Source organism: Salvelinus namaycush, unplaced genomic scaffold, assembly GCF_016432855.1.
Source record: "Salvelinus namaycush isolate Seneca unplaced genomic scaffold, SaNama_1.0 Scaffold1740, whole genome shotgun sequence".
In the NCBI taxonomy this organism is placed as follows: domain Eukaryota; kingdom Metazoa; phylum Chordata; class Actinopteri; order Salmoniformes; family Salmonidae; genus Salvelinus; species Salvelinus namaycush.
In genome coordinates, this window is record NW_024058498.1 from 18,672 (window position 1) to 41,154 (window position 22,483).

The window sequence follows — 22,483 nt, forward strand, 5'->3', positions numbered from 1 at the left end:
ATAGTAAATAGAAAGACAAAACCCTTGAATGAGTCGGTGTGTCCAAACAGTTGACTTGTACAGCATGTGTTCCACATTCCAAACGCAAACCTTTCTCAAGGGGATCATTGATTGGATGAGAAGAGACGGTGAGAGGAATCAAACGTTCTAACATCCACATGGGAAGTAATCGGGGTCATAATGGATGTGAAGCTAGGACTTCACATGTCTATATCTCCTCATTCATCAATTAAACATCTCAGAAGAAGAGGGAGTTGAAAGAGACTGGAGGACGTTGGTGTGATGATGATGAAATCTGGATCCTTACTTCTCTTCCTGTTTGACCCATTTTCATCTGTTAATCATGCCCCCTAGTCTTAAGAAGTTTTTAATCATGCTCAAGGCCGAAGGGAGACCAGTGGTCCTGGAGAGGATACATTGACTTTCCTCCAAGCTTTTCCATAAAGAAAACTCTTATTGATAGCTATGCTTGATTTACGTACTCGACATGACCGAAAGTATGGACACCTGCTCGTCAAAATCATGGGCATTAATATGGAGTTGGTTCCCCCTTTACTGCTATAACAGCCTCCACTCTTCTGGGAAGGCTTTCTACTAGATGTTGGAACATTGCTGTGGGGACTTGCTTCCATTCAGCCACAAGAGCATTAGTGAGGTCGGCCCTGATGTTGGGTGATTAGGCCTGGCTCACAGTCGGCGTTACAATTCATCCCAAAGGTGTTCGATGGGGTTGAGGTCAAGGCTCTGTGCAGGCCAGTTAAGTTCTTCCACACCGATCTCGACAAACCATTTCTGTATGGACCTCGCTTTGTGCACGGGGGCATTGTCATGCTGAAACAGGAAAGGGCCTTCCCCAAACTGTTGCCACAAAGTTGGAAGCACAGAATCATCTAGAATGACCTTGTATGCTGTAGCGTTAAGTAGCGTTCTCCTGGCATCCGCCAAACCCAGATTCATCCGTCGGACTGCCAGATGGTGAAGCGTGATTCATCACTCCAGAGAACACTTTTCCACTGCTCCAGAGTCCAATGGTGGCGAGCTTTACACCACTCCAGCAGACGCTTGGCATTGCGCATGGTGATCTTAGGCTTGTGTGCGGCTGCTCGGCCATGGAAACCCATTTCATAAAGCTCCCAACTAACAGTTATTTTGGTGACATTGCTTCCAGGGGCAGTTTGGAACTCGGTAGTGAGATTTGCAAGCGAGAAAATACGATTTTTACGCAATTCAGCACTTGTCAGTCCCGTTCTGTGAGCTTGTGTGGACTACCACTTTACGGCTGAGCTGTTGTTGCTCCTTGACGTTTCCACTTCACAATAACAGCACTTACAATTGACCGGGGCAGATTTAGTAGGGCAGAAATTTGAGGAACTGACTTGTTGGAAAGGTGGCATCCTATGACAGTGCCACGTTGCAAGTCACTGAGTTCTTCAGAAAAGTAGGTGGTGTAAAGGGGTGTATAGGTGGTGTATAGGTGGTGTATATAGTAGGTGGTGTATAGGTGGTGAATATAGTAGGTGGTGTAAAGGGGTGTATAGGTGGTGTATAGGTGGTGAATATAGTAGGTGGCGTATAGGTGGTGTATATGTGGTGTATAGGTGGTGTATATGTGGTGTATAGGTGGTGTATAGGTGGTGAATATAGTAGGTGGTGTATAGGTGGTGTATATGTAGTGTATAGGTGGTGTATAGGTGGTGTATAGGTGATGAATATAGTAGGTGGTGTATAGGTGGTGTATAGGTGGTGAATAGGTGGTGAATAGGTGGTGAATAGGTGGTATATAGGTGGTGAATATAGTAGGTGGTGTATAGGTGGTGAATATAGTAGGTGGTGTATAGGTGGTATATAGGTGGTGTATATGTGGTGTATAGGTGGTGTATAGAGGGTGTATAGGTGGTGTATAGGTGGTGTATAGGTGGTGAATATAGTAGGTGGTGTATAGGTGGTGTATATGTAGTGTATAGGTGGTGTATAGGTGGTGTATAGGTGGTGTATAGAGGGTGTATAGGTGGTGTATAGGTGGTGTATAGGTGATGAATATAGTAGGTGGTGTATAGGTGGTGTATAGGTGATGAATACAGTAGGTGGTGTATACTTGGTGTATAGGTCGTGTTTAGGTGGTGTATAGGTGGTGTATAGGTGGTGTATAGGTGATGTATAGGTGGTGTATAGGTGGTGAATATAGTAGGTGGTGTATATGTGGTGTATATGTGGTGTATAGGTGGTGTATAGGTGGTGAATATAGTAGGTGGTGTATAGGTGATGTATAGGTGATGTATAGGTGGTGTATAGGTGGTGAATATAGTAGGTGGTGTATATGTGGTGTATAGGTGGTGTATAGGTGGTGTATAGGTGGTGTATAGGTGGTGTATAGGTGGTGTATAGGTGGTGTATAGGTGGTGAATATAGTAGGTGGTGAATATAGTAGGTGGTGTATAGGTGGTGTATAGGTGGTGTATAGGTGGTGTATAGGTGGTGAATAGGTGGTGAATAGGTGGTGTATAGGTGGTGTATAGGTGGTGTATAGGTGGTGTATAGGTGGTGTATAGGTGGTATATAGGTGGTATATAGGTGATGAATATAGTAGGTGGTGTATAGGTTGTGTATAGGTGATGAATATAGTAGGTGGTGTATAGGGGGGGTATAGGTGGTGTATAGGTGGTGTATAGGTGGTGTATAGGTGGTGAATAGGTGGTATATAGGTGGTATATAGGTGGTGTATAGGTGGTATATAGGTGGTATATAGGTGGTGAATATAGTAGGTGGTGTATAGGTGGTGAATATAGTAGGTGGTGTATAGGTGGTATATAGGTGGTGTATATGTGGTGTATAGGTGGTGTATAGAGGGTGTATAGGTGGTGTATAGGTGGTGTATAGGTGATGAATATAGTAGGTGGTGTATAGGTGGTGTATAGGTGGTGTATAGGTGATGAATACAGTAGGTGGTGTATACTTGGTGTATAGGTCGTGTTTAGGTGGTGTATAGGTGATGAATACAGTAGGTGGTGTATAGGTGGTGTATAGGTGATGTATAGGTGGTGTAAAAGTTCCGGAGTTCCAAATTAAGCAGCAGCAGCTGAAAAGATGAGCTCCTACAAATATTGAAATTTAAATGTTTTTTTAGAGTAAAGTACATCGAAAAAAAATCAAAAGAAAACTGCAAACTGAATAGGAGACCAAACAAGCAGCAAACAAAGAAGAAAGGCTTTTGAAAAAGTAACAATTTTTTCATAAAATTATACCGTTTTCTTAGCTAGCTAAGTTGTTTACCTGTTGCTAGGCAGTTGCTAGGGACATTCCTGGAAGAAGCTAGCTAGCTAACAAGGAGTGTCTAGTTGGCAGAAGAGAAGAAGGGACAAAGAAGGGACAAAGTGGGACAAAATAAGGACAGAAGAAAAAGGAAAGGGGACATTAAGGTGAAGCAGTCCTCTAAAGACACAAAAGACAATAATACAAGAAACAACACTTCTATTGCCTCTCCCTCTACGATACGCACTTCCGGGTTGGAGCGAGTAGTTGCATTCCGCTTTGCTCCACAGGTAGTATTACATTTCATTTCATTACAGTACAACAGTTTGATTTGTTTGATCTTAGCTGGCTACATAGCCGTCTTTGTATCCAAGATAATTGTGTAGTCTAGAGTAATTGTCGAGGTTACCTAGCCAGTTAGAGGTTACCTAGCCAGCTACACTTTCAAACAAAGTCAACAACGCAGCCACTGCTAGCTAGCCTATTTCACCAGCCAGCAGTACTATATCATTTTAGTCAATAAGATTTTTTGCAACGTAAGCTTAACTTTCTGAACATTCGAGACGTGTAGTCCACTTGTCATTCCAATCTCCTTTGCATTAGCGTAGCCTCTTCTGTAGCCTGTCAATTATGTGTCTGTCTATCCCTGTTCTCTCCTCTCTGCACAGACCATACAAACGCTTCACACCGCGTGGCCGCTGCTACTCTAACCTGGTGGTCCCAGCGCGCACGACCCACGTGGAGTTCCAGGTCTTAGGCAGCCTCTGGAACTGCCGATCTGCGGCCAACAAGGCAGAGTTCATCTCAGCCTATGCTTCCCTCCAGTCCCTCGACTTCTTGGCACTGACGGAAACATGGATTACCACTGATAACACTGCTACTCCTACTGCTCTCTCCTCGTCTGCCCACGTGTTCTCGCACACCCCGAGAGCTTCTGGTCAGCGGGGTGGTGGCACTGGGATCCTCATCTCTCCCAAGTGGACATTCTCTCTTTCTCCCCTGACCCATCTGTCTATCGCCTCCTTTGAATTCCATGCTGTCACAGTTACCAGCCCTTTCAAGCTTAACATCCTTATCATTTATCGCCCTCCAGGTTCCCTTGGAGAGTTCATCAATGAGCTTGACGCCCTGATAAGTTCCTTTCCTGAGGATGGCTCACCTCTCACAGTTCTGGGTGACTTTAACCTCCCCACGTCTACCTTTGACTCATTCCTCTCTGCCTCCTTCTTTCCACTCCTCTCCTCTTTTGACCTCACCCTCTCACCTTCCCCCCCTACTCACAAGGCAGGCAATACGCTTGACCTCATCTTTACTAGATGCTGTTCTTCCACTAATCTCATTGCAACTCCCCTCCAAGTCTCCGACCACTACCTTGTATCCTTTTCCCTCTCGCTCTCATCCAACACTTCCCACACTGCCCCTACTCGGATGGTATCGCGCCGTCCCAACCTTCGCTCTCTCTCCCCCGCTACTCTCTCCTCTTCCATCCTATCATCTCTTCCCTCTGCTCAAACCTTCTCCAACCTATCTCCTGATTCTGCCTCCTCAACCCTCCTCTCCTCCCTTTCTGCATCCTTTGACTCTCTATGTCCCCTATCCTCCAGGCCGGCTCGGTCCTCCCCTCCTGCTCCGTGGCTCGACGACTCATTGCGAGCTCACAGAACAGGGCTCCGGGCAGCCGAGCGGAAATGGAGGAAAACTCGCCTCCCTGCGGACCTGGCATCCTTTCACTCCCTCCTCTCTACATTCTCCTCTTCTGTCTCTGCTGCTAAAGCCAATTTCTACCACTCTAAATTCCAAGCATCTGCCTCTAACCCTAGGAAGCTCTTTGCCACCTTCTCCTCCCTCCTGAATCCTCCTCCCCCTCCTCCCCCCTCCTCCCTCTCTGCTGATGACTTCGTCAACCATTTTGAAAAGAAGGTCGACGACATCCGATCCTCGTTTGCTAAGTCAAACGACACCGCTGGTTCTGCTCACACTGCCCTACCCTGTGCTTTGACCTCTTTCTCCCCTCTCTCTCCAGATGAAATCTCGCGTCTTGTGACGGCCGGCCGCCCAACAACCTGCCCGCTTGACCCTATCCCCTCCTCTCTTCTCCAGACCATTTCCGGAGACCTTCTCCCTTACCTCACCTCGCTCATCAACTCATCCTTGACCGCTGGCTACGTCCCTTCCGTCTTCAAGAGAGCGAGAGTTGCACCCCTTCTGAAAAAACCTACACTCGATCCCTCCGATGTCAACAACTACAGACCAGTATCCCTTCTTTCTTTTCTCTCCAAAACTCTTGAACGTGCCGTCCTTGGCCAGCTCTCCTGCTATCTCTCTCAGAATGACCTTCTTGATCCAAATCAGTCAGGTTTCAAGACTAGTCATTCAACTGAGACTGCTCTTCTCTGTGTCACGGAGGCGCTCCGCACTGCTAAAGCTAACTCTCTCTCCTCTGCTCTCATCCTTCTAGACCTATCGGCTGCCTTTGATACTGTGAACCATCAGATCCTCCTCTCCACCCTCTCCGAGCTGGGCATCTCCGGCGCGGCCCACGCTTGGATTGCGTCCTACCTGACAGGTCGCTCCTACCAGGTGGCGTGGCGAGAATCTGTCTCCGCACCACGTGCTCTCACCACTGGTGTCCCCCAGGGCTCTGTTCTAGGCCCTCTCCTATTCTCGCTATACACCAAGTCACTTGGCTCTGTCATATCCTCACATGGTCTCTCCTATCATTGCTATGCAGACGACACACAATTAATCTTCTCCTTTCCCCCCTCTGATAACCAGGTGGTGAATCGCATCTCTGCATGTCTGGCAGACATATCAGTGTGGATGACGGATCACCACCTCAAGCTGAACCTCGGCAAGACGGAGCTGCTCTTCCTCCCGGGGAAGGACTGCCCGTTCCATGATCTCGCCATCACGGTTGACAACTCCATTGTGTCCTCCTCCCAGAGTGCTAAGAACCTTGGCGTGATCCTGGACAACACCCTGTCGTTCTCAACTAACATCAAGGCGGTGACCCGTTCCTGTAGGTTCATGCTCTACAACATTCGCAGAGTACGACCCTGCCTCACGCAGGAAGCGGCGCAGGTCCTAATCCAGGCACTTGTCATCTCCCGTCTGGATTACTGCAACTCGCTGTTGGCTGGGCTCCCTGCCTGTGCCATTAAACCCCTACAACTCATCCAGAACGCCGCAGCCCGTCTGGTGTTCAACTTTCCCAAGTTCTCTCACGTCACCCCGCTCCTCCGCTCTCTCCACTGGCTTCCAGTTGAAGCTCGCATCCGCTACAAGACCATGGTGCTTGCCTACGGAGCTGTGAGGGGAACGGCACCTCCGTACCTTCAGGCTCTGATCAGGCCCTACACCCAAACAAGGGCACTGCGTTCATCCACCTCTGTCCTGCTCGCCTCCCTACCTCTGAGGAAGTACAGTTCCCGCTCAGCCCAGTCAAAACTGTTCGCTGCTCTGGCACCCCAATGGTGGAACAAACTCCCTCACGACGCCAGGTCAGCGGAGTCAATCACCACCTTCCGGAGACACCTGAAACCCCACCTCTTTAAGGAATACCTAGGATAGGATAAAGTAATCCTTCTAACCCCCCCCCCTTAAAAGAGTTAGATGCACTATTGTAAAGTGGTTGTTCCACTGGATATCATAAGGTGAATGCACCAATTTGTAAGTCGCTCTGGATAAGAGCGTCTGCTAAATGACTTAAATGTAATGTAAATGTAAATGTGTATAGGTGGTGTATAGGTGGTGTATAGGTGGTGTATAGGTGGTGTATAGGTGGTGAATATAGTAGGTGGTGTATAGGTGATGTATAGGTGGTGTATAGGTGATGTATAGGTGGTGTATAGGTGGTGTATAGGTTATGTATAGGTGATGTATAGGTGGTGTATAGGTGATGTATAGGTGGTGTATAGGTGGTGTATAGGTGATGTATAGGTGGTGTATAGGTGATGTATAGGTGGTGAATATAGTAGGTGGTGTATAGGTGGTGTATAGGTGGTGTATAGGTGGTGAATATAGTAGGTGGTGAATATAGTAGGTGGTGTATAGGTGATGTATAGGTGGTGTATAGGTGATGTATAGGTGGTGTATAGGTGGTGTATAGGTGATGTATAGGTGATGTATAGGTGGTGTATAGGTGGTGTATAGGTGATGTATAGGTGGTGTATAGGTGGTGTATAGGTGGTGTGTAGGTGATGTATAGGTGATGAATACAGTAGGTGGTGTATAGGTGGTGTATAGGTGGTGTATAGGTGGTGTATAGGTGGTGTATAGGTGCTGTATAGGTGGTGTATAGGTGAAGAATACAGTAGGGGGTGTATAGGTGGTGTATAGGTGCTGTATAGGTGCTGTATAGGTGGTGTATAGGTGATGTATAGGTGATGTATAGGTGCTGTATAGGTGGTGTATAGGTGGTGTATAGGTGGTGTATAGGTGGTGTATAGGTGGTGTATAGGTGCTGTATAGGTGGTGTATAGGTGGTGTATAGGTGCTGTATAGGTGGTGTATAGGTGAAGAATACAGTAGGGGGTGTATAGGTGGTGTATAGGTGGTGTATAGGTGGTGTATAGGTGGTGTATAGGTGCTGTATAGGTGGTGTATAGGTGATGTATAGGTGGTGTATAGGTGATGTATAGGTGGTGTATAGGTGATGTATAGGTGGTGTATAGGTGGTGTATAGGTGGTGTATAGGTGGTGTATAGGTGAAGAATACAGTAGGGGGTGTATAGGTGGTGTATAGGTGGTGTATAGGTGCTGTATAGGTGGTGTATAGGTGGTGTATAGGTGCTGTATAGGTGCTGTATAGGTGATGTATAGGTGGTGTATAGGTGGTGTATAGGTGATGTATAGGTGGTGTATAGGTGGTGTATAGGTGGTGTGTAGGTAGTTTGTAGGTGATATATAGGTGATGAATACAGTAGGTGGTGTATAGGTGGTGTATAGGTGGTGTATAGGTGGTGTATAGGTGAATAATACAGTAGGGGGTGTATAGGTGGTGTATAGGTGGTGTATAGGTGTTGTATAGGTGCTGTATAGGTGGTGTATAGGTGAATAATACAGTAGGGGGTGTATAGGTGGTGTATAGGTGGTGTATAGGTGGTGTATAGGTGGTGTATAGGTGAAGAATACAGTAGGGGGTGTATAGGTGGTGTATAGGTGGTGTATAGGTGGTGTATAGGTGCTGTATAGGTGGTGTATAGGTGATGTATAGGTGGTGTATAGGTGGTGTATAGGTGGTGTGTAGGTAGTTTGTAGGTGATATATAGGTGATGAATACAGTAGGTGGTGTATAGGTGGTGTATAGGTGGTGTATAGGTGAATAATACAGTAGGGGGTGTATAGGTGGTGTATAAGTGGTGTATAGGTGGTGTATAGGTGGTGTATAGGTGGTGTATAGGTGCTGTATAGGTGGTGTATAGGTGAAGAATACAGTAGGGGGTGTATAGGTGGTGTATAGGTGGTGTATAGGTGGTGTATAGGTGGTGTATAGGTGGTGTATAGGTGGTGTATAGGTGAAGAATACAGTAGGGGGTGTATAGGTGGTGTATAGGTGGTGTATAGGTGGTGTATAGGTGGTGTATAGGTGAAGAATACAGTAGGGGGTGTATAGGTGCTGTATAGGTGCTGTATAGGTGCTGTATAGGTGGTGTATAGGTGGTGTATAGGTAACCCTGTCCTGTGGTTGTGGTTGTGTTTCAGTACCGCGATCTATAGAGCAGCCGTGGTGGGAACGAAGGGAGAGCAGAGACTTTGATGAACTCAACCTCATCCTGCAGGAGAGCAAGACGCTGGGCAAGGCTCTGGAGAACCTGTCACGTAGTGAGTACAGTAACTAAACCCTAGTACTGTACCCTAAACATTTCTTCTAAACCCCAAACCCTAGTACTGTACCCTAAACACTTCTTCTAAACCCCAAACACTAATGCTGTACCCTAAACACTTCTTCTAAACCCCAAACACTAGTACTGTACCCTAAACACTTCTTCTAAACCCCAAACACTAGTACTGTACCCTAAACACTTCTTCTAAACCCCAAACACTAATGCTGTACCCTAAACACTTATTCTAAACCCCAAACACTAATGCTCTACCCTAAACCCTCAACTCTAATACAGTACCCTAATCCCTAGTACAAAACCGTAAAGCCTAATAATGTACCCTAATTCCTAAACACAAGGCTCTACAGAACCTCTCCCATAGTGATGGAGAAAATACCTATACTAACTCCTGAACCTTAGTACTAATACCTATACTAATTCCTGAACCTTTGTAAATACAGACTACAGTTTAGTGCTTGAAAGTTCTGTGGCATTTTGCCTCCCGCTGATTCACTTTTCTGCTCTTCACAGGTATCGCTGTTTCTGATGAACTTGATCAGGTAACTACTTACAACTGCAGTCGTGTTTCTTTTTAAATGTACATCGTGGAAATTATTGTTTGTTGGTTTTTGTGTGTGTGTGTGTGTGTGTGTGTGTGTGTGTGTGTGTGTGTGTGTGTACGTGTGTGTACGTGAACATAATGACATGCAACAATCTCATGGTACCGACATCCGTCCTGTGAAACTTCAGTAAGCTCCTCTTACTGTAGTACGGCTGCTAGAGTATAGATGTGATTCACAGCAGAAAAATCATATTTTTATACACTGTCTGGCCCTGGTTCTACCTCAACACAATAATGAGAGAACTCAGTTTGTAGGGAGACAAATAACATTTGATTTGATCACTGGGGCCAAGCTTCCTGACATCCAGGACCTCTATACCAGGCGGTGTCAGAGGAAAGCCCCCAAAAATTGTCTAAGACTCCAGTCACCCAAGTCATAGACTGTTCTTTCTGCTACCGCACGGCAAGCGGTACCGGAGCGCCAATTCGAGGTCCAAAAGGCTCCTTGACAAGCTTCTACCCCCAAGTCATAAGACTGCTGAACAATCAATCAAATGGCCACCCGGACTATTTACATTGACCCCCCCACTTTGTTTTTACACTGCTGCTAGTCAGTGTTTATTTTCTATGCATAGTCACTTTACCCCTACCTATATGTATAAATTACTTCGACTAAGCTGTACCGCCGCACACTGACTCGGTACCGGTACCCCCTGTATATAGCCTCCACATTGACTCGGTACCGGTACCCCCTGTATATAGCCTCCACATTGACTCGGTACCGGTACCCCCTGTATATAACCTCCACATTGACTCGGTACCGGTACCCCCTGTATATAGCCTCCACATTGACTCTGTACCGGTACCCCCTGTATATAACCTCCACATTGACTCGGTACCGGTACCCCCTGTATATAACCTCCACATTGACTCGGTACCGGTACCCCCTGTATATAACCTCCACATTGACTCGGTACCGGTACCCCCTGTATATAACCTCCACATTGACTCGGTACCGGTACCCCCTGTATATAGCCTCGTTATTGTTATTTTATTGTGTTACTTTAAAATGTTTTTACTTTAGTTTATTTGGTAAAGATTTTCTTAACTCTTCTTGAACTGTTGGTTAAGGGCTTGTAAGTAAGCATTTCACGTTAAGGTCTATACTTGTTGTATTCGGAGCATGTGACAAATACAAATGTATTTGATTTGATTTGAACAGTGCCTTGTCTCCTCAGAGAGCCCTAAAATAGTGGGCAAGACCAATTTGTGAGAAGCTTTTGAAGGTATTTTAGTTATTTTTGGTTATTTTATTTCTGTTGTCAAATCTAGTTCACTCTGTAGTGAATAGGGTTCCATTTGGGACTCAGACAGAGATATTGTAGTTGTGTTTTCGATGCTGAGTCCTCCAGGTGGACAGTTGTGTTTTCGATGCTGAGTCCTCCACGTGGACAGTTGTGTTTTCGATGCTGAGTCCTCCAGGTGGATAGTTGTGTTTTCGATGCTGAGTCCTCCAGGTGGATAGTTGTGTTTTCGATGCTGAGTCCTCCAGGTGGACAGTTGTGTTTTCGATGCTGAGTCCTCCAGGTGGATAGTTTTGTTTTTGATGCTGAGTCCTCCAGGTGGACAGTTGTGTTTTCGATGCTGAGTCCTCCAGGTGGATAGTTTTGTTTTTGCCTGTATGTGTAACGGCTTTCCTCTTCCTCTTCATCCGAAGAGGAGGAGCATGGATTGAACCAAGACGCAGCGTTGTAACTTGACATTATATTTATTTCACAAGGACGAAAACGAACACGAAAATATACTTGAACAATTTACAAAATAATAAACGATGTAGACAGACCTGGACGACGAACTTACATGAAACACGAAGAACGCATGAACAGGAAAAATGACTACATAAAACGAACGAACAAACAAAACCGAAAACAGTCCCGTGTGGCGTAACATACACAGACACTGACACAGGAGACAACCACCCACCACAAACAATGTGAAACAACCTCCCTATGTATGTCTCTCAATCAGAGGAAAACGAAAACACCTGCCTCTGATTGAGAGCCATACAAGGTCAATTAACCCTGACACTTAACAAGGAACAAACACAGAGAATGCCCACCCAGCTCACGTCCTGACCAACAAAACAAAGCTATACAAAAGGAAAACAAGGTCAAGAACGTGACATTACCCCCCCCCCCCAAGATGCGGACTCCGGCCGCAAAACTCAACCTCAAGGGGAGGGTTTGGGTGGGCATCTGTCCACGGTGGCGGCTCCGGCTCTGGACGCTGTCCCCACACCACCATAGTCACTCCCCGCTTCCGTATCCCCCTCCCAATGACCACCCTCCAACTAAACCCACCTAAATGAAGGGGCAGCATCGGGATAAGGGGCAGCATCGGGATAAGGGGCAGCACCGGGATAAGGGGCAGCACCGGGATAAGGGGCAGCACCGGGCTGAGGGACGGCAGCTCCGGGCTGAGGGACGGCAGCTCCGGGCTGAGGGACGGCAGCTCCGGGCTGAGGGACTCTGGCAGGTCCTGGCTGGACGGCTCTGGCAGGTCCTGGCTGGACGGCTCTGGCAGGTCCTGGCTGGACGGCTCTGGCAGGTCCTGGCTGGACGGCTCTGGCAGGTCCTGGCTGGACGGCTCTGGCAGGTCCTGGCTGGACGGCTCTGGCTGGTCCTGGCTGGACGGCTCTGGCTGGTCCTGGCTGGACGGCTCTGTCTGGTCCTGGCTGGACGACGGCTCTGGCTGATCCTGTCTGGCGGAAGGCTCTGGCTGATCCTGTCTGACGGAAGGCTTTGGCTGATCCTGTCTGGCGGAAGGCTCTAGCGGCTCCTGTCTGGCGGACGGCTCTGAAGGCTCATGGCAGACGGGCGGCTTTGCAGGCTCAGTCCAGACGGGCAGTTCATGCGGCGCTTGGCAGACGGACAGTTCAGACGGCGTTGGGCAGACGGGCAGTTCAGGCGCCGCTGGGCAGACGGCCAGCTCTGACAGCTCGGGACAGACGGGCAGCTCTGACAGCTCGGGACAGACGGGCAGTTCTGTAGGGAGGAGACGGAGAGACAGCCTGGTGCGTGGTATAGGCACTGGCTGCGCTGGAGAGGAGGAAAGCTCTGACAGCGCTGGACAGGTGGGAGCAGCTGGAGAGAGAACCCGGAGAGACAGCCTGGTGCGGGGGGCTGCCACCGGTGGACTGGTACTTGGAGGTGGCACCGGGTATACCGGACCGTGAAGGAGGACACGTGCTCTTGAGCACCGAGCCTGCCCAACCCTACCAGGTTGAATGGTGCCCGTAGCCCTGCCAGTGCGGCGAGGTGGAATAGCCCGCACTGGGCTATGCTGGCGAACCGGGGACACCATCTGTAAGGCTGGTGCCATGTATGCCGGCCCGAGGAGACGCACTGGTGGCCAGATGCGTTGGGCCGGCTTCATGACATCCGGCTCGATGCCCAACTTAGCCCTACCAGTGCGGCGAGGTGGAATAGCCCGCACTGGGCTAAGCACGCGTACTGGGGACACCGTGCGCTTTACCGCATAACACGGTGTCTGACCAGTACGACGCCCTCTCACTCCACGGTAAGCACGGGGAGTTGGCTCAGGTATCCTACCCGGCTTTGCCACACTCCTCGTGTGCCCCCCCCCCAAGAAATTTTTGGGTCTGACTCTCGGGCTCCCAACCGCGTCGCCGCGCTGCCTCCTCATACCAGCGCCTCTCTGCCTTCGCTGCCTCCAGCTCCGCCTTGGGATGGCGATATTCCCCTGGCTGAGCCCAGGGTCCTTTGCCGTCCAGGATCTCCTCCCATGTCCATGAATCCTGGGATTTCTGCGGTTGCTGTCGCTGCCCTTTTCCCCGCTGCTTGATCCTGGTAATTTGGTGGGTGGTTCTGTAACGGCTTTCCTCTTCCTCTTCATCCGAAGAGGAGGAGCATGGATTGAACCAAGACGCAGCGTTGTAACTTGACATTATATTTATTTCACAAGGACGAAAACGAACACGAAAATATACTTGAACAATTTACAAAATAATAAACGATGTAGACAGACCTGAACGACGAACTTACATGAAACACGAAGAACGCATGAACAGGAAAAATGACTACATAAAACGAACGAACAAACAAAACCGAAAACAGTCCCGTGTGGCGTAACATACACAGACACTGACACAGGAGACAACCACCCACCACAAACAATGTGAAACAACCTCCCTATGTATGTCTCTCAATCAGAGGAAAACGAAAACACCTGCCTCTGATTGAGAGCCATACAAGGTCAATTAACCCTGACACTTAACAAGGAACAAACACAGAGAATGCCCACCCAGCTCACGTCCTGACCAACAAAACAAAGCTATACAAAAGGAAAACAAGGTCAGGAACGTGACAGTATGCCTGCAGCTAGACAGAGGGATTGTTTTTATTGCGTTGAGGTTTGGGTTGTAATGAGGTTTGGGTTGTATTGAGGTTTGGGTTGCGTTGAGGTTTGGGTTGTAATGAGGTTTGGGTTGTAATGAGGTTTGGGTTGCGTTGAGGTTTGGGTTGTATTGAGGTTTGGGTTGTATTGAGGTTTGGGTTGCGTTGAGGTTTGGGTTGCGTTGAGGTTTGGGTTGTAATGAGGTTTGGGTTGCGTTGAGGTTTGGGTTGTATTGAGGTTTGGGTTGTATTGAGGTTTGGGTTGTATTGAGGTTTGGGTTGTATTGGGTTGTATTGATGTTTGGGTTGTATTGCACTTCTCTCATTCTCATGATCTCTCATGATACCTCCCTCTTGGTTTTGATAGCGTCTATATTTAATATCTGGCAAGGAAGTATCATCGTCAAACACTCTGAATGTAATGTCAATATGACAATCTCTCTCTTTCTATCCCTTTCTCCCCCTCCCTCCAGAGCCTGGGAGGGTATAACTCAGTGCTGCAGCCCAGGGTGGTGGGGGAGTGGGTGGGCAGGGAGGAGGAAGACCCCGACCCACTGGCAGCAGAGATGCTCCAACCCCCAGTCCCCAGGACCAAGACTGAGGCTTGGGGGAGCGCTGATAGCAGCCCTGCCGGAAGGTAGGAGAGAATGGGAAGGGTTTGTGTGTGTGTGTGTGTGTGTGTGTGTGTGTGTGTGTGTGTGTGTGTGTGTGTGTGTGTGTGTGTGTGTGTGTGTGTGTGTGTGTGTGTGTGTGTGTGTGTGTGTGTGTGTGTGTGTGTGTGTGTGTGTGTGTGTGTGTGTGTGTGTGTGTGTGTGTGTGTGCCAATTAAGATTGATTTATGCTCTAGCTGGAATGGAGAGGGGGACTTTTTCTTTGTCCTGAAAGGCACCCTCGTCCCTATATCGTGCACTACCCATAGGGCTCTGGTCATAGGTTGTGCATTATATTGGGGTGACAATTGGGACGCAGACTTGTTGGGCGTCATTCCCGGCAGCCTCAGGAATACCCCTTGGAATCAGCAGCTTTAATCCTATTTCACAACCAGGATCAAACATCTGTTTGAATGACGCTGTACCCAAATTTACCACTGACTACTACAGCTAATCTCATTTAGCTAGGCTCAGACACTTTTTTAAATTCCCAAGTTATTATCCTGGTCCCAGATCTGTTTGTGCTCTTTCCATCGCCATTGCTCTCTTTCTGAAGTCAAACGTTTAAGAAAGCCAGACTGTTTGTCATGACGGTAAGTGACAATGAGTTGGCATGATGGCACAAACAGACTGGCACTCAGGCTGACAAAGCCAGTCTATGTAAGGGGATACCTGTCGTTTGGTGTTATATCACCCACTACTATTAAAGTAATCCAATCTAATCTAAATGAATGTTTTTGTAAAACTGCACAGGTCCCCCCCCCCCCCCCTCCTCTCTCTCCAAGGCCCGCTTCCAGATGTTGCCGTGGTGATATTAACTGTGGGACTGTGAGGAGGCGGTGTGTGTGTGTGTGTGTGTGTGTGTGTGTGTGTGTGTGTGTGTGTGTGTGTGTGTGTGTGTGTGTGTGTGTGTGTGTGTGTGTGTGTGTGTGTGTGTGTGTGTGTGTGTGTGTGTGTGTGTGTGTGTGTGTGTGTGTGTGTGTGTGTGTGTGTGTTCCGTGTTAGGTGACCATTTGGGATGTAGATAATTAGAGAGGATCAGATATTAAATCATAAATCACACACACACACACACTACTTTTTGAAACCTCATTAGGTTATTCTATCGTTTGATTAGTGGGAGACATCCTGTTGTTTGGGGTATCAGATTGGGGAAAGATGTGTGTGTGCGGGATGTATTATAATATATAGGGAATATAATATAATTATAATAATAATTATAATATATACTGAACTTAAATGTGCCAATTAAGCTGGAACATTTCTGGGATGTTTTATTTCAGATGATGAAACATGAGACCAACACTTTACATGTTGTGTTTATATTGTTGTTCAGTACCTTTGGGAACTATTCGGTTCAGTTACAGCTTCACTTTATCAAACATTTTATTACGTTACATCCTTATTCTAAAATGGAGTAAACAAAACATTTTTTTCTCATCAATCTACACACAATACCCCATAATGACATCACAATACCCCATAATGACATCACAATACCCCATAATGACATCACAATACCCCATAATGACATCACAGTACCCCATAATGACATCACAATACCCCATAATGACAAAGTGAAAACAGGTTTTTAGATTTTTTTTTGCAAATGTATAAAAAAGTAAAAACAGAAATACCTTATTTACATAAGTATTCAGACCCTTTGCTATGAGACTCGAAATTGAGCTCAGGTGCATCTTGTTTCTATTGATCATCCTTGAGATGTTTCTACAACTTGATTGGAGTCCACCTGTGGTAAAATGAATTGGACATGATTTGGAAAGGCACACACCTGTCTATATGAGGTCCCACCGTTGACAGTGCATGTCAGAGCAAAAACCAAGCCATGAGGTTGAATTGTCCTTAGAGTTCTGAGACATGATCGTGTCGATGCACAGATCTGGGAAAGTGTACCAAAACATTTCTTCAGCATTGAAGGTCCCCAAGAACACAGTGGCCTCCATAATTTCTAAATTGAAGAAGTTCAGAACCACCAAGACTCTTCCTAGAATTGGCCACCCGGCCAAACTGAGCAATCTGGGGAGAAGGGCCATGGTCAGGGAAGTGACCAAGAACTTGATGGTCACTCTGACAGAGCTCTAGAGTCCCTCTGTGGAGATGGGAGAAACTTCCACAAGGACAACCATCTCTGCATCACTCCACCAATTAGGCCTCTGATGAAACCAAGATTGAAAGCTTTGGCCTGAATGCCAAGCATCATGTTTGGAGGAAACCTGGCACCATTCCTACAGTGAAGTATGGTGGTGGCAGAATCATGCTGTGAGGATGTTTTTCAGTGTCAGGGACTGGGAGACTAGTCACGATCGAGGCAAAGATGAACGGAACAAAGTACAGAGAGATCCTTGATGAAAACCTGCTCCAGAGCGCTCAGGACCTCAGACTGGGGCGAAGGTTCACCCTCCAACAGGACATGACCTTAAGCACACAGCCAAGACAACGCAGGAGTGGCTTCGGGACAAGTCTCTGTATGTCCTTGAGTGGCCCAGCCAGAGCCCGGACTTGAACCCGATCAAACATCTCTGGAGAGACCTGAAAATAGCTGTGCAGCGACGCTCCCCATCCAACCTGACAGAGCTTGAGAGGATCTGCAGAGAAGAATGGGAGAAACTCCCCAAATACAGGTGTGTCAAGCTTGTAGCGTCATACCCAAGAAGACTCGAGGCTGTAATCGCTGCCAAAGGTGCTCAACAAAGTGCTGAGTAAAGGGTCTGAATACTTATGTAAATGTGATATTTCAGTTTTTTTATTTCATAAATTAGCACAAATTTCTAAAAAACTATTTTTGATTTGTCATTATGGGGTATTGTGTTTAGATTAATGAGGGGAAAAAACTATTTAAGCAATTTTATAGTAAGGTTGTAACGTAACTAGTCAAGGGATCTAAATACTTTCCAAAGGCACCGTATAATACAATAATCTATAATACATTGAACAAAAATATAAACGCAACATGTAAAGTGTTGGTACCATGTTTCATGAGCTTAAATATAAGACCCAGAAATGTTCAATACAAAAAAGCTTTCTCTAAAATGTTGTTCACCAATGTGTTTACATCCCTGTTAGTGAGCATTTCTCCTTTAGCAAGATAATCCATCCACCTGACAGGTGTGGTATATCAAGAAGCTGATTAAACAGCATGATGATTACACAGGTGCGCCTTGTGCTGTGGAGAATAAAAAGCCACTCTAAAATGTGCTGTTTTGTCACACAACACAATGTCGTAGATGTCTCAGGAATGTCCACCAAGGATCACCACATCAGGGAAGCTCATCTGCGTGCTCGTCGTCCTCACCAGGGTCTTGACCTGACTGCAGTTTGGCATCGTAACCGAATTCAGTGGGCAAATACTCACCTTCATGTCTTCACGGATGAATTACGGTTTCAACTGAACCGTGCATATGGCAGACAGCGTGTAAGGCGTTGAGTGATCGAGTGGTTTGCTGATGTCAACGTTGTGAACAGAGTGCCCCATGGTGGCGGTGGGGTTAATGGTATGGGCAGGCATAAGCTACAGACAACGAAAACAGTTGCATTTATCGATGGTAATTTGAATGCACAAAGATACAGTGACGATCCTGAGGCCCATTGTCGTGCCATTCATCCACTGCCATCACCTCAAGTTTCAGCATGATAATGCACGGCCCCATGTCACAAGGATCTGTACACAATTCCTGGAAGCTGAAAATGTCCCAGTTCTTCCATAGCCTGCATACAGTTTTTAAATGGTCTAGTACAGCCAATATTGAAGGCTATTAAAATGCTTCTCAAAGATGCCCTCTGGTGGTCAAACTGCATTAATGATACCAGTGGTTTGCACTTAAATAACATAGAATTCTACGGAGGTCTAACCAGAATAGAAAAAAGGGTGGGAGGCCCCGGTGCACAACTGAGCAAGAGGACAAGTACATTAGAGTGTCTATTGGCAACTTCATTAAATAGTACCCGCAAATCACCAGTCTCAACGTCAACAGTGAAGAAGCGACTCCGGGTTGCTGGCCTTCTAGGCAGAGTTGCAAAGAAAAAAACATTTCTCAGACTGGCCAATAAAAAGAAAATATTAAGATGGGCAAAAGAACACAGACACTGTACAGAGGAACTCTGCATAGAAGGCCAGCATCCCGGAGTCGCCTCTTCACTGTTGACGTTGAGATTGGTGTTTTGCGGGTACACTCTAATGTACTTGTCCTCTTACTCAGTTGTGCACCGGGGCCTCCCACCCTTCTTTCTATTCTGGTTAGAGACAGTTTGCGCTGTTCTGTGAAGGGAGTAGTACACAGCATTGTATGAGATCTTCAGATTTTTTTGTGGATTGGGGTGATCAGTCCTTGATTCCAAATATTGGGGAAGATGCCAGAGCTGAGGATGATGTTAAAGAGTTTAAGTATAGCCAATTGGAATTTATGGTCTGTATATTTTATAATTTCATTAAGGATACCATCAACACCAGAGGCTTTTTGAGTTGGATGGTTTGTATTTTGATCATGTATATGTTTTTGCAGTTTGTTCTTTGTTATAGAGCCAAAAAGATTTGAGAAGGGTTCTGTGTCTCTCTCTCTCGATATGCTCCCACCACCCGCCCAGCCAGCCTCTTGACTTTAGGTGAAAGATTTAGCTTTTTCACTTTTACCTTGTCAGCTTGGGGATTCGATCCAGCAACCTGATAATAACACGCACGCACGCACGCACGCACGCACGCACGCACGCACGCACGCACGCACGCACGCACGCACGCACGCACGCACGCACGCACGCACGCACACACACACACACACACACACACTCAGCTTTACACCACTACAGCCATTGTGCGTTGTTGATCTTAGGCTGTCGGCCCATGACGCTCCCGACAAAACAGTTCTGGTGCTGACGTTGCTTCCGGAGGCAGTTTGGAACTCGGCAGTGAGCGTTGTAACCGAGGACAGACGATGAGTTTTATGCGCTACGTGCTTCAGCACTCGGCGGTCCCGTTCTGTGAGCTTGTGTGGCCTACCACTTCTAGGCTGAACTGTTGTTGCTCCTAGAGATTTCCACTTCACAATAACAGCACTTACGGTTGACCAGGGGCAGCTCTATCAGGGCAGAAATTTGACGAACTGTCTTGTTGGAAAGGTGCCATCCTATGACGGTGCCACGTTGAATGTCACTGAGCTCTTCAGGAAGGCCATTCTACTGCCAATGTTTGTCTATGGAGATTGCATGGCTGTGTGCTCAATTTTATTCACCTGTCAGCAACCGGTGTGGCTGAAATAGCCGAATCCACTAATCCATACTTAATTAATAAGGCCTGAGAGGGTGTGGTATATGGCCAATATACCACGGCTAAGTGCTGTTCTTATGCACCACGCAAAGCGGAGTGCCTGGATGTGCCATATACCACAAGCTCCTGAGGTGCCTTATTGCTATTATAAACTGGTTACCAATGTAATTAGAGCAGTAACAATGTTTTGCCATACTTGTGGTATATGGTCTGATATACCACAGCTGTCAGCCAATCAGCATTCAGGACTCAAACCACCCAATTTATAATTTTGTATATATAGTGTACTTATGATTAGGCCCCTCACATGCTCTCTCTCTCTCTCTCATGCACTCTGTGTCTCTCTCTGTCTCTCTCTCTCCCTCTCTCTCTCTCTCTCTCTCTCTGTCTCTCTCTCTCTCTCTCTCTCTCTCTCTCTCTCCCTCTCTCCCTCTCTCTCTCTCTCTCTCTCTCTCTCTCTCTCTCTCTCTCTCTCTCTCTCTCTCTCTCTCTCTCTCTCTCTCTCTCTCTCTCTCTCTCTCTCTCTCTCTCTCTCTCTCTCTCTCTCTCTCTCTCTCTCTCTCTCTCTCTCTCTCTCTCTCTCTCTCTCTCTCTCTCTCTCTCTCTGTGTGTGTCTCTCTCTCTCTCTCTGTGTCTCTCTCTCTCTCTCTCTGTCAGCCTTGGTGCCAGTCTGTTTCACAATGTGTTCAAGGGCACATTGACAATGATAATAATAACGATGTGATCAAGGGCACATTGACAGTTTTTCAAAACGAACAACAGTTCATTTACTGACTGGCGCAACACTCTAACCGCTAGGCAACCTGCCACCCTTTTTCCTGGCCATCTAAACGTACCAGGAAAAACTCTTGGCTGTGGTTATAAAATCCTATCCAACGTCTAACCTAACCTAGGTCCCCTCTAACTCATCCCCTTCTTAGTTTAACCCTACCCTCCCTGTTTGAACCACTCCCCTTCCTGTTTGAACCACTCCCCTTCCTGTTTGAACCACTCCCTTTCCTGTTTGAACCACTCCCTTTCCTGTTTGAACCACTCCCTTTCCTGTTTGAACCACTCCCTTTCCTGTTTGAACCACTCCCTTTCCTGTTTGAACCACTCCCCCTCCTGTTTGAACCACTCCCCTTCCTGTTTGAACCACTCCCCTTCCTGTTTGAACCACTCCCCTTCCTGTTTGAACCACTCTCCTTCCTGTTTGAACCACTCCCCTTCCTGTTTGAACCACTCGCCTTCCTGTTTGAACCACGTCCCTTCCTGTTTGAACCACTCCCCTTCCTGTTTGAACCACTCCCCTTCCTGTTTGAACCACTCCCCTTCCTGTTTGAACCACTCCCCTTCCTGTTTGAACCACTCCCCTTCCTGTTTGAACCACTCCCTTTCCTGTTTGAACCACGCCCCTTCCTGTTTGAACCACGCCCCTTCCTGTTGTAACCACTCCACTTCCTGTTTGAACCACTCCCCTTCCGGTTTGAACCACTCCACTTCCTGTTGTACACACTCCCATTCCTGTTTGAACCACTCCCCTTCCTGTTTGAACCACTCCCCTTCCTGTTTGAACCACTCCACTTCCTGTTGTATACACTCCCCTTCCTGTTTGAACCACTCCCCTTCCTGTTTGAACCACTCCACTTCCTGTTGTATACACTCCCCTTCCTGTTTGAACCACTCCCCTTCCTGTTTGAACCACTCGCCTTCCTGTTTGAACCACTCCCCTTCCTGTTTGAACCACTCCCCTTCCTGTTTGAACCACTCCCCTTCCTGTTGTAACCACGCCCCGTCCTGTTTGAACCACGCCCCTTCCTGTTTGAACCACTCCCCTTCCTGTTTGAACCACTCCCTTTCCTGTTTGAACCACGCCCCTTCCTGTTTGAACCACGCCCCTTCCTGTTGTAACCACTCCACTTCCTGTTTGAACCACTCCCCTTCCGGTTTGAACCACTCCACTTCCTGTTGTACACACTCCCCTTCCTGTTTGAACCACTCCCCTTCCTGTTTGAACCACTCCCCTTCCTGTTTGAACCACTCCACTTCCTGTTGTATACACTCCCCTTCCTGTTTGAACCACTCCCCTTCCTGTTTGAACCACTCCACTTCCTGTTGTATACACTCCCCTTCCTGTTTGAACCACTCCCCTTCCTGTTTGAACCACTCCCCTTCCTGTTTGAACCACTCCCCTTCCTGTTTGAACCACTCCCCTTCCTGTTTGAACCACTCCCCTTCCTGTTGTAACCACGCCCCGTCCTGTTTGAACCACGCCCCTTCCTGTTTGAACCACTCCCCTTCCTGTTTGAACCACTCCCCTTCCTGTTTGAACTGCTCCCCTTCCTGTTTGAACCACTCCCCTTCCTGTTTGAACCACTCTCCTTCCTGTTTGAACCACTCCCCTTCCTGTTTGAACCACTCTCCTTCCTGTTTGAACCACTCCCCTTCCTGTTTGAACCACTCCCCTTCCTGTTTGAACCACTCTCCTTCCTGTTTGAACCACTCCCCTTCCTGTTTGAACCACTCTC

General features: G+C 47.4%; 1 protein-coding gene across 1 annotated transcript in view; it reads left to right on the forward strand.

Moving 5' to 3' along the window:
- The window catches only part of LOC120037520 (uncharacterized protein C8orf34-like), a 39,111-nt gene that overhangs the window by 6,212 nt on the left and 10,416 nt on the right, over positions 1–22,483 (forward strand). Inside the window, exons 3-6 of the mRNA XM_038983551.1 lie at positions 8,953–9,072; positions 9,603–9,653; positions 14,544–14,685; positions 17,700–17,721. Coding sequence (XP_038839479.1) covers positions 8,953–9,072; positions 9,603–9,653; positions 14,544–14,685; positions 17,700–17,721 — 335 coding nt within the window. The remainder of the gene's footprint in view (positions 1–8,952; positions 9,073–9,602; positions 9,654–14,543; positions 14,686–17,699; positions 17,722–22,483) is intronic.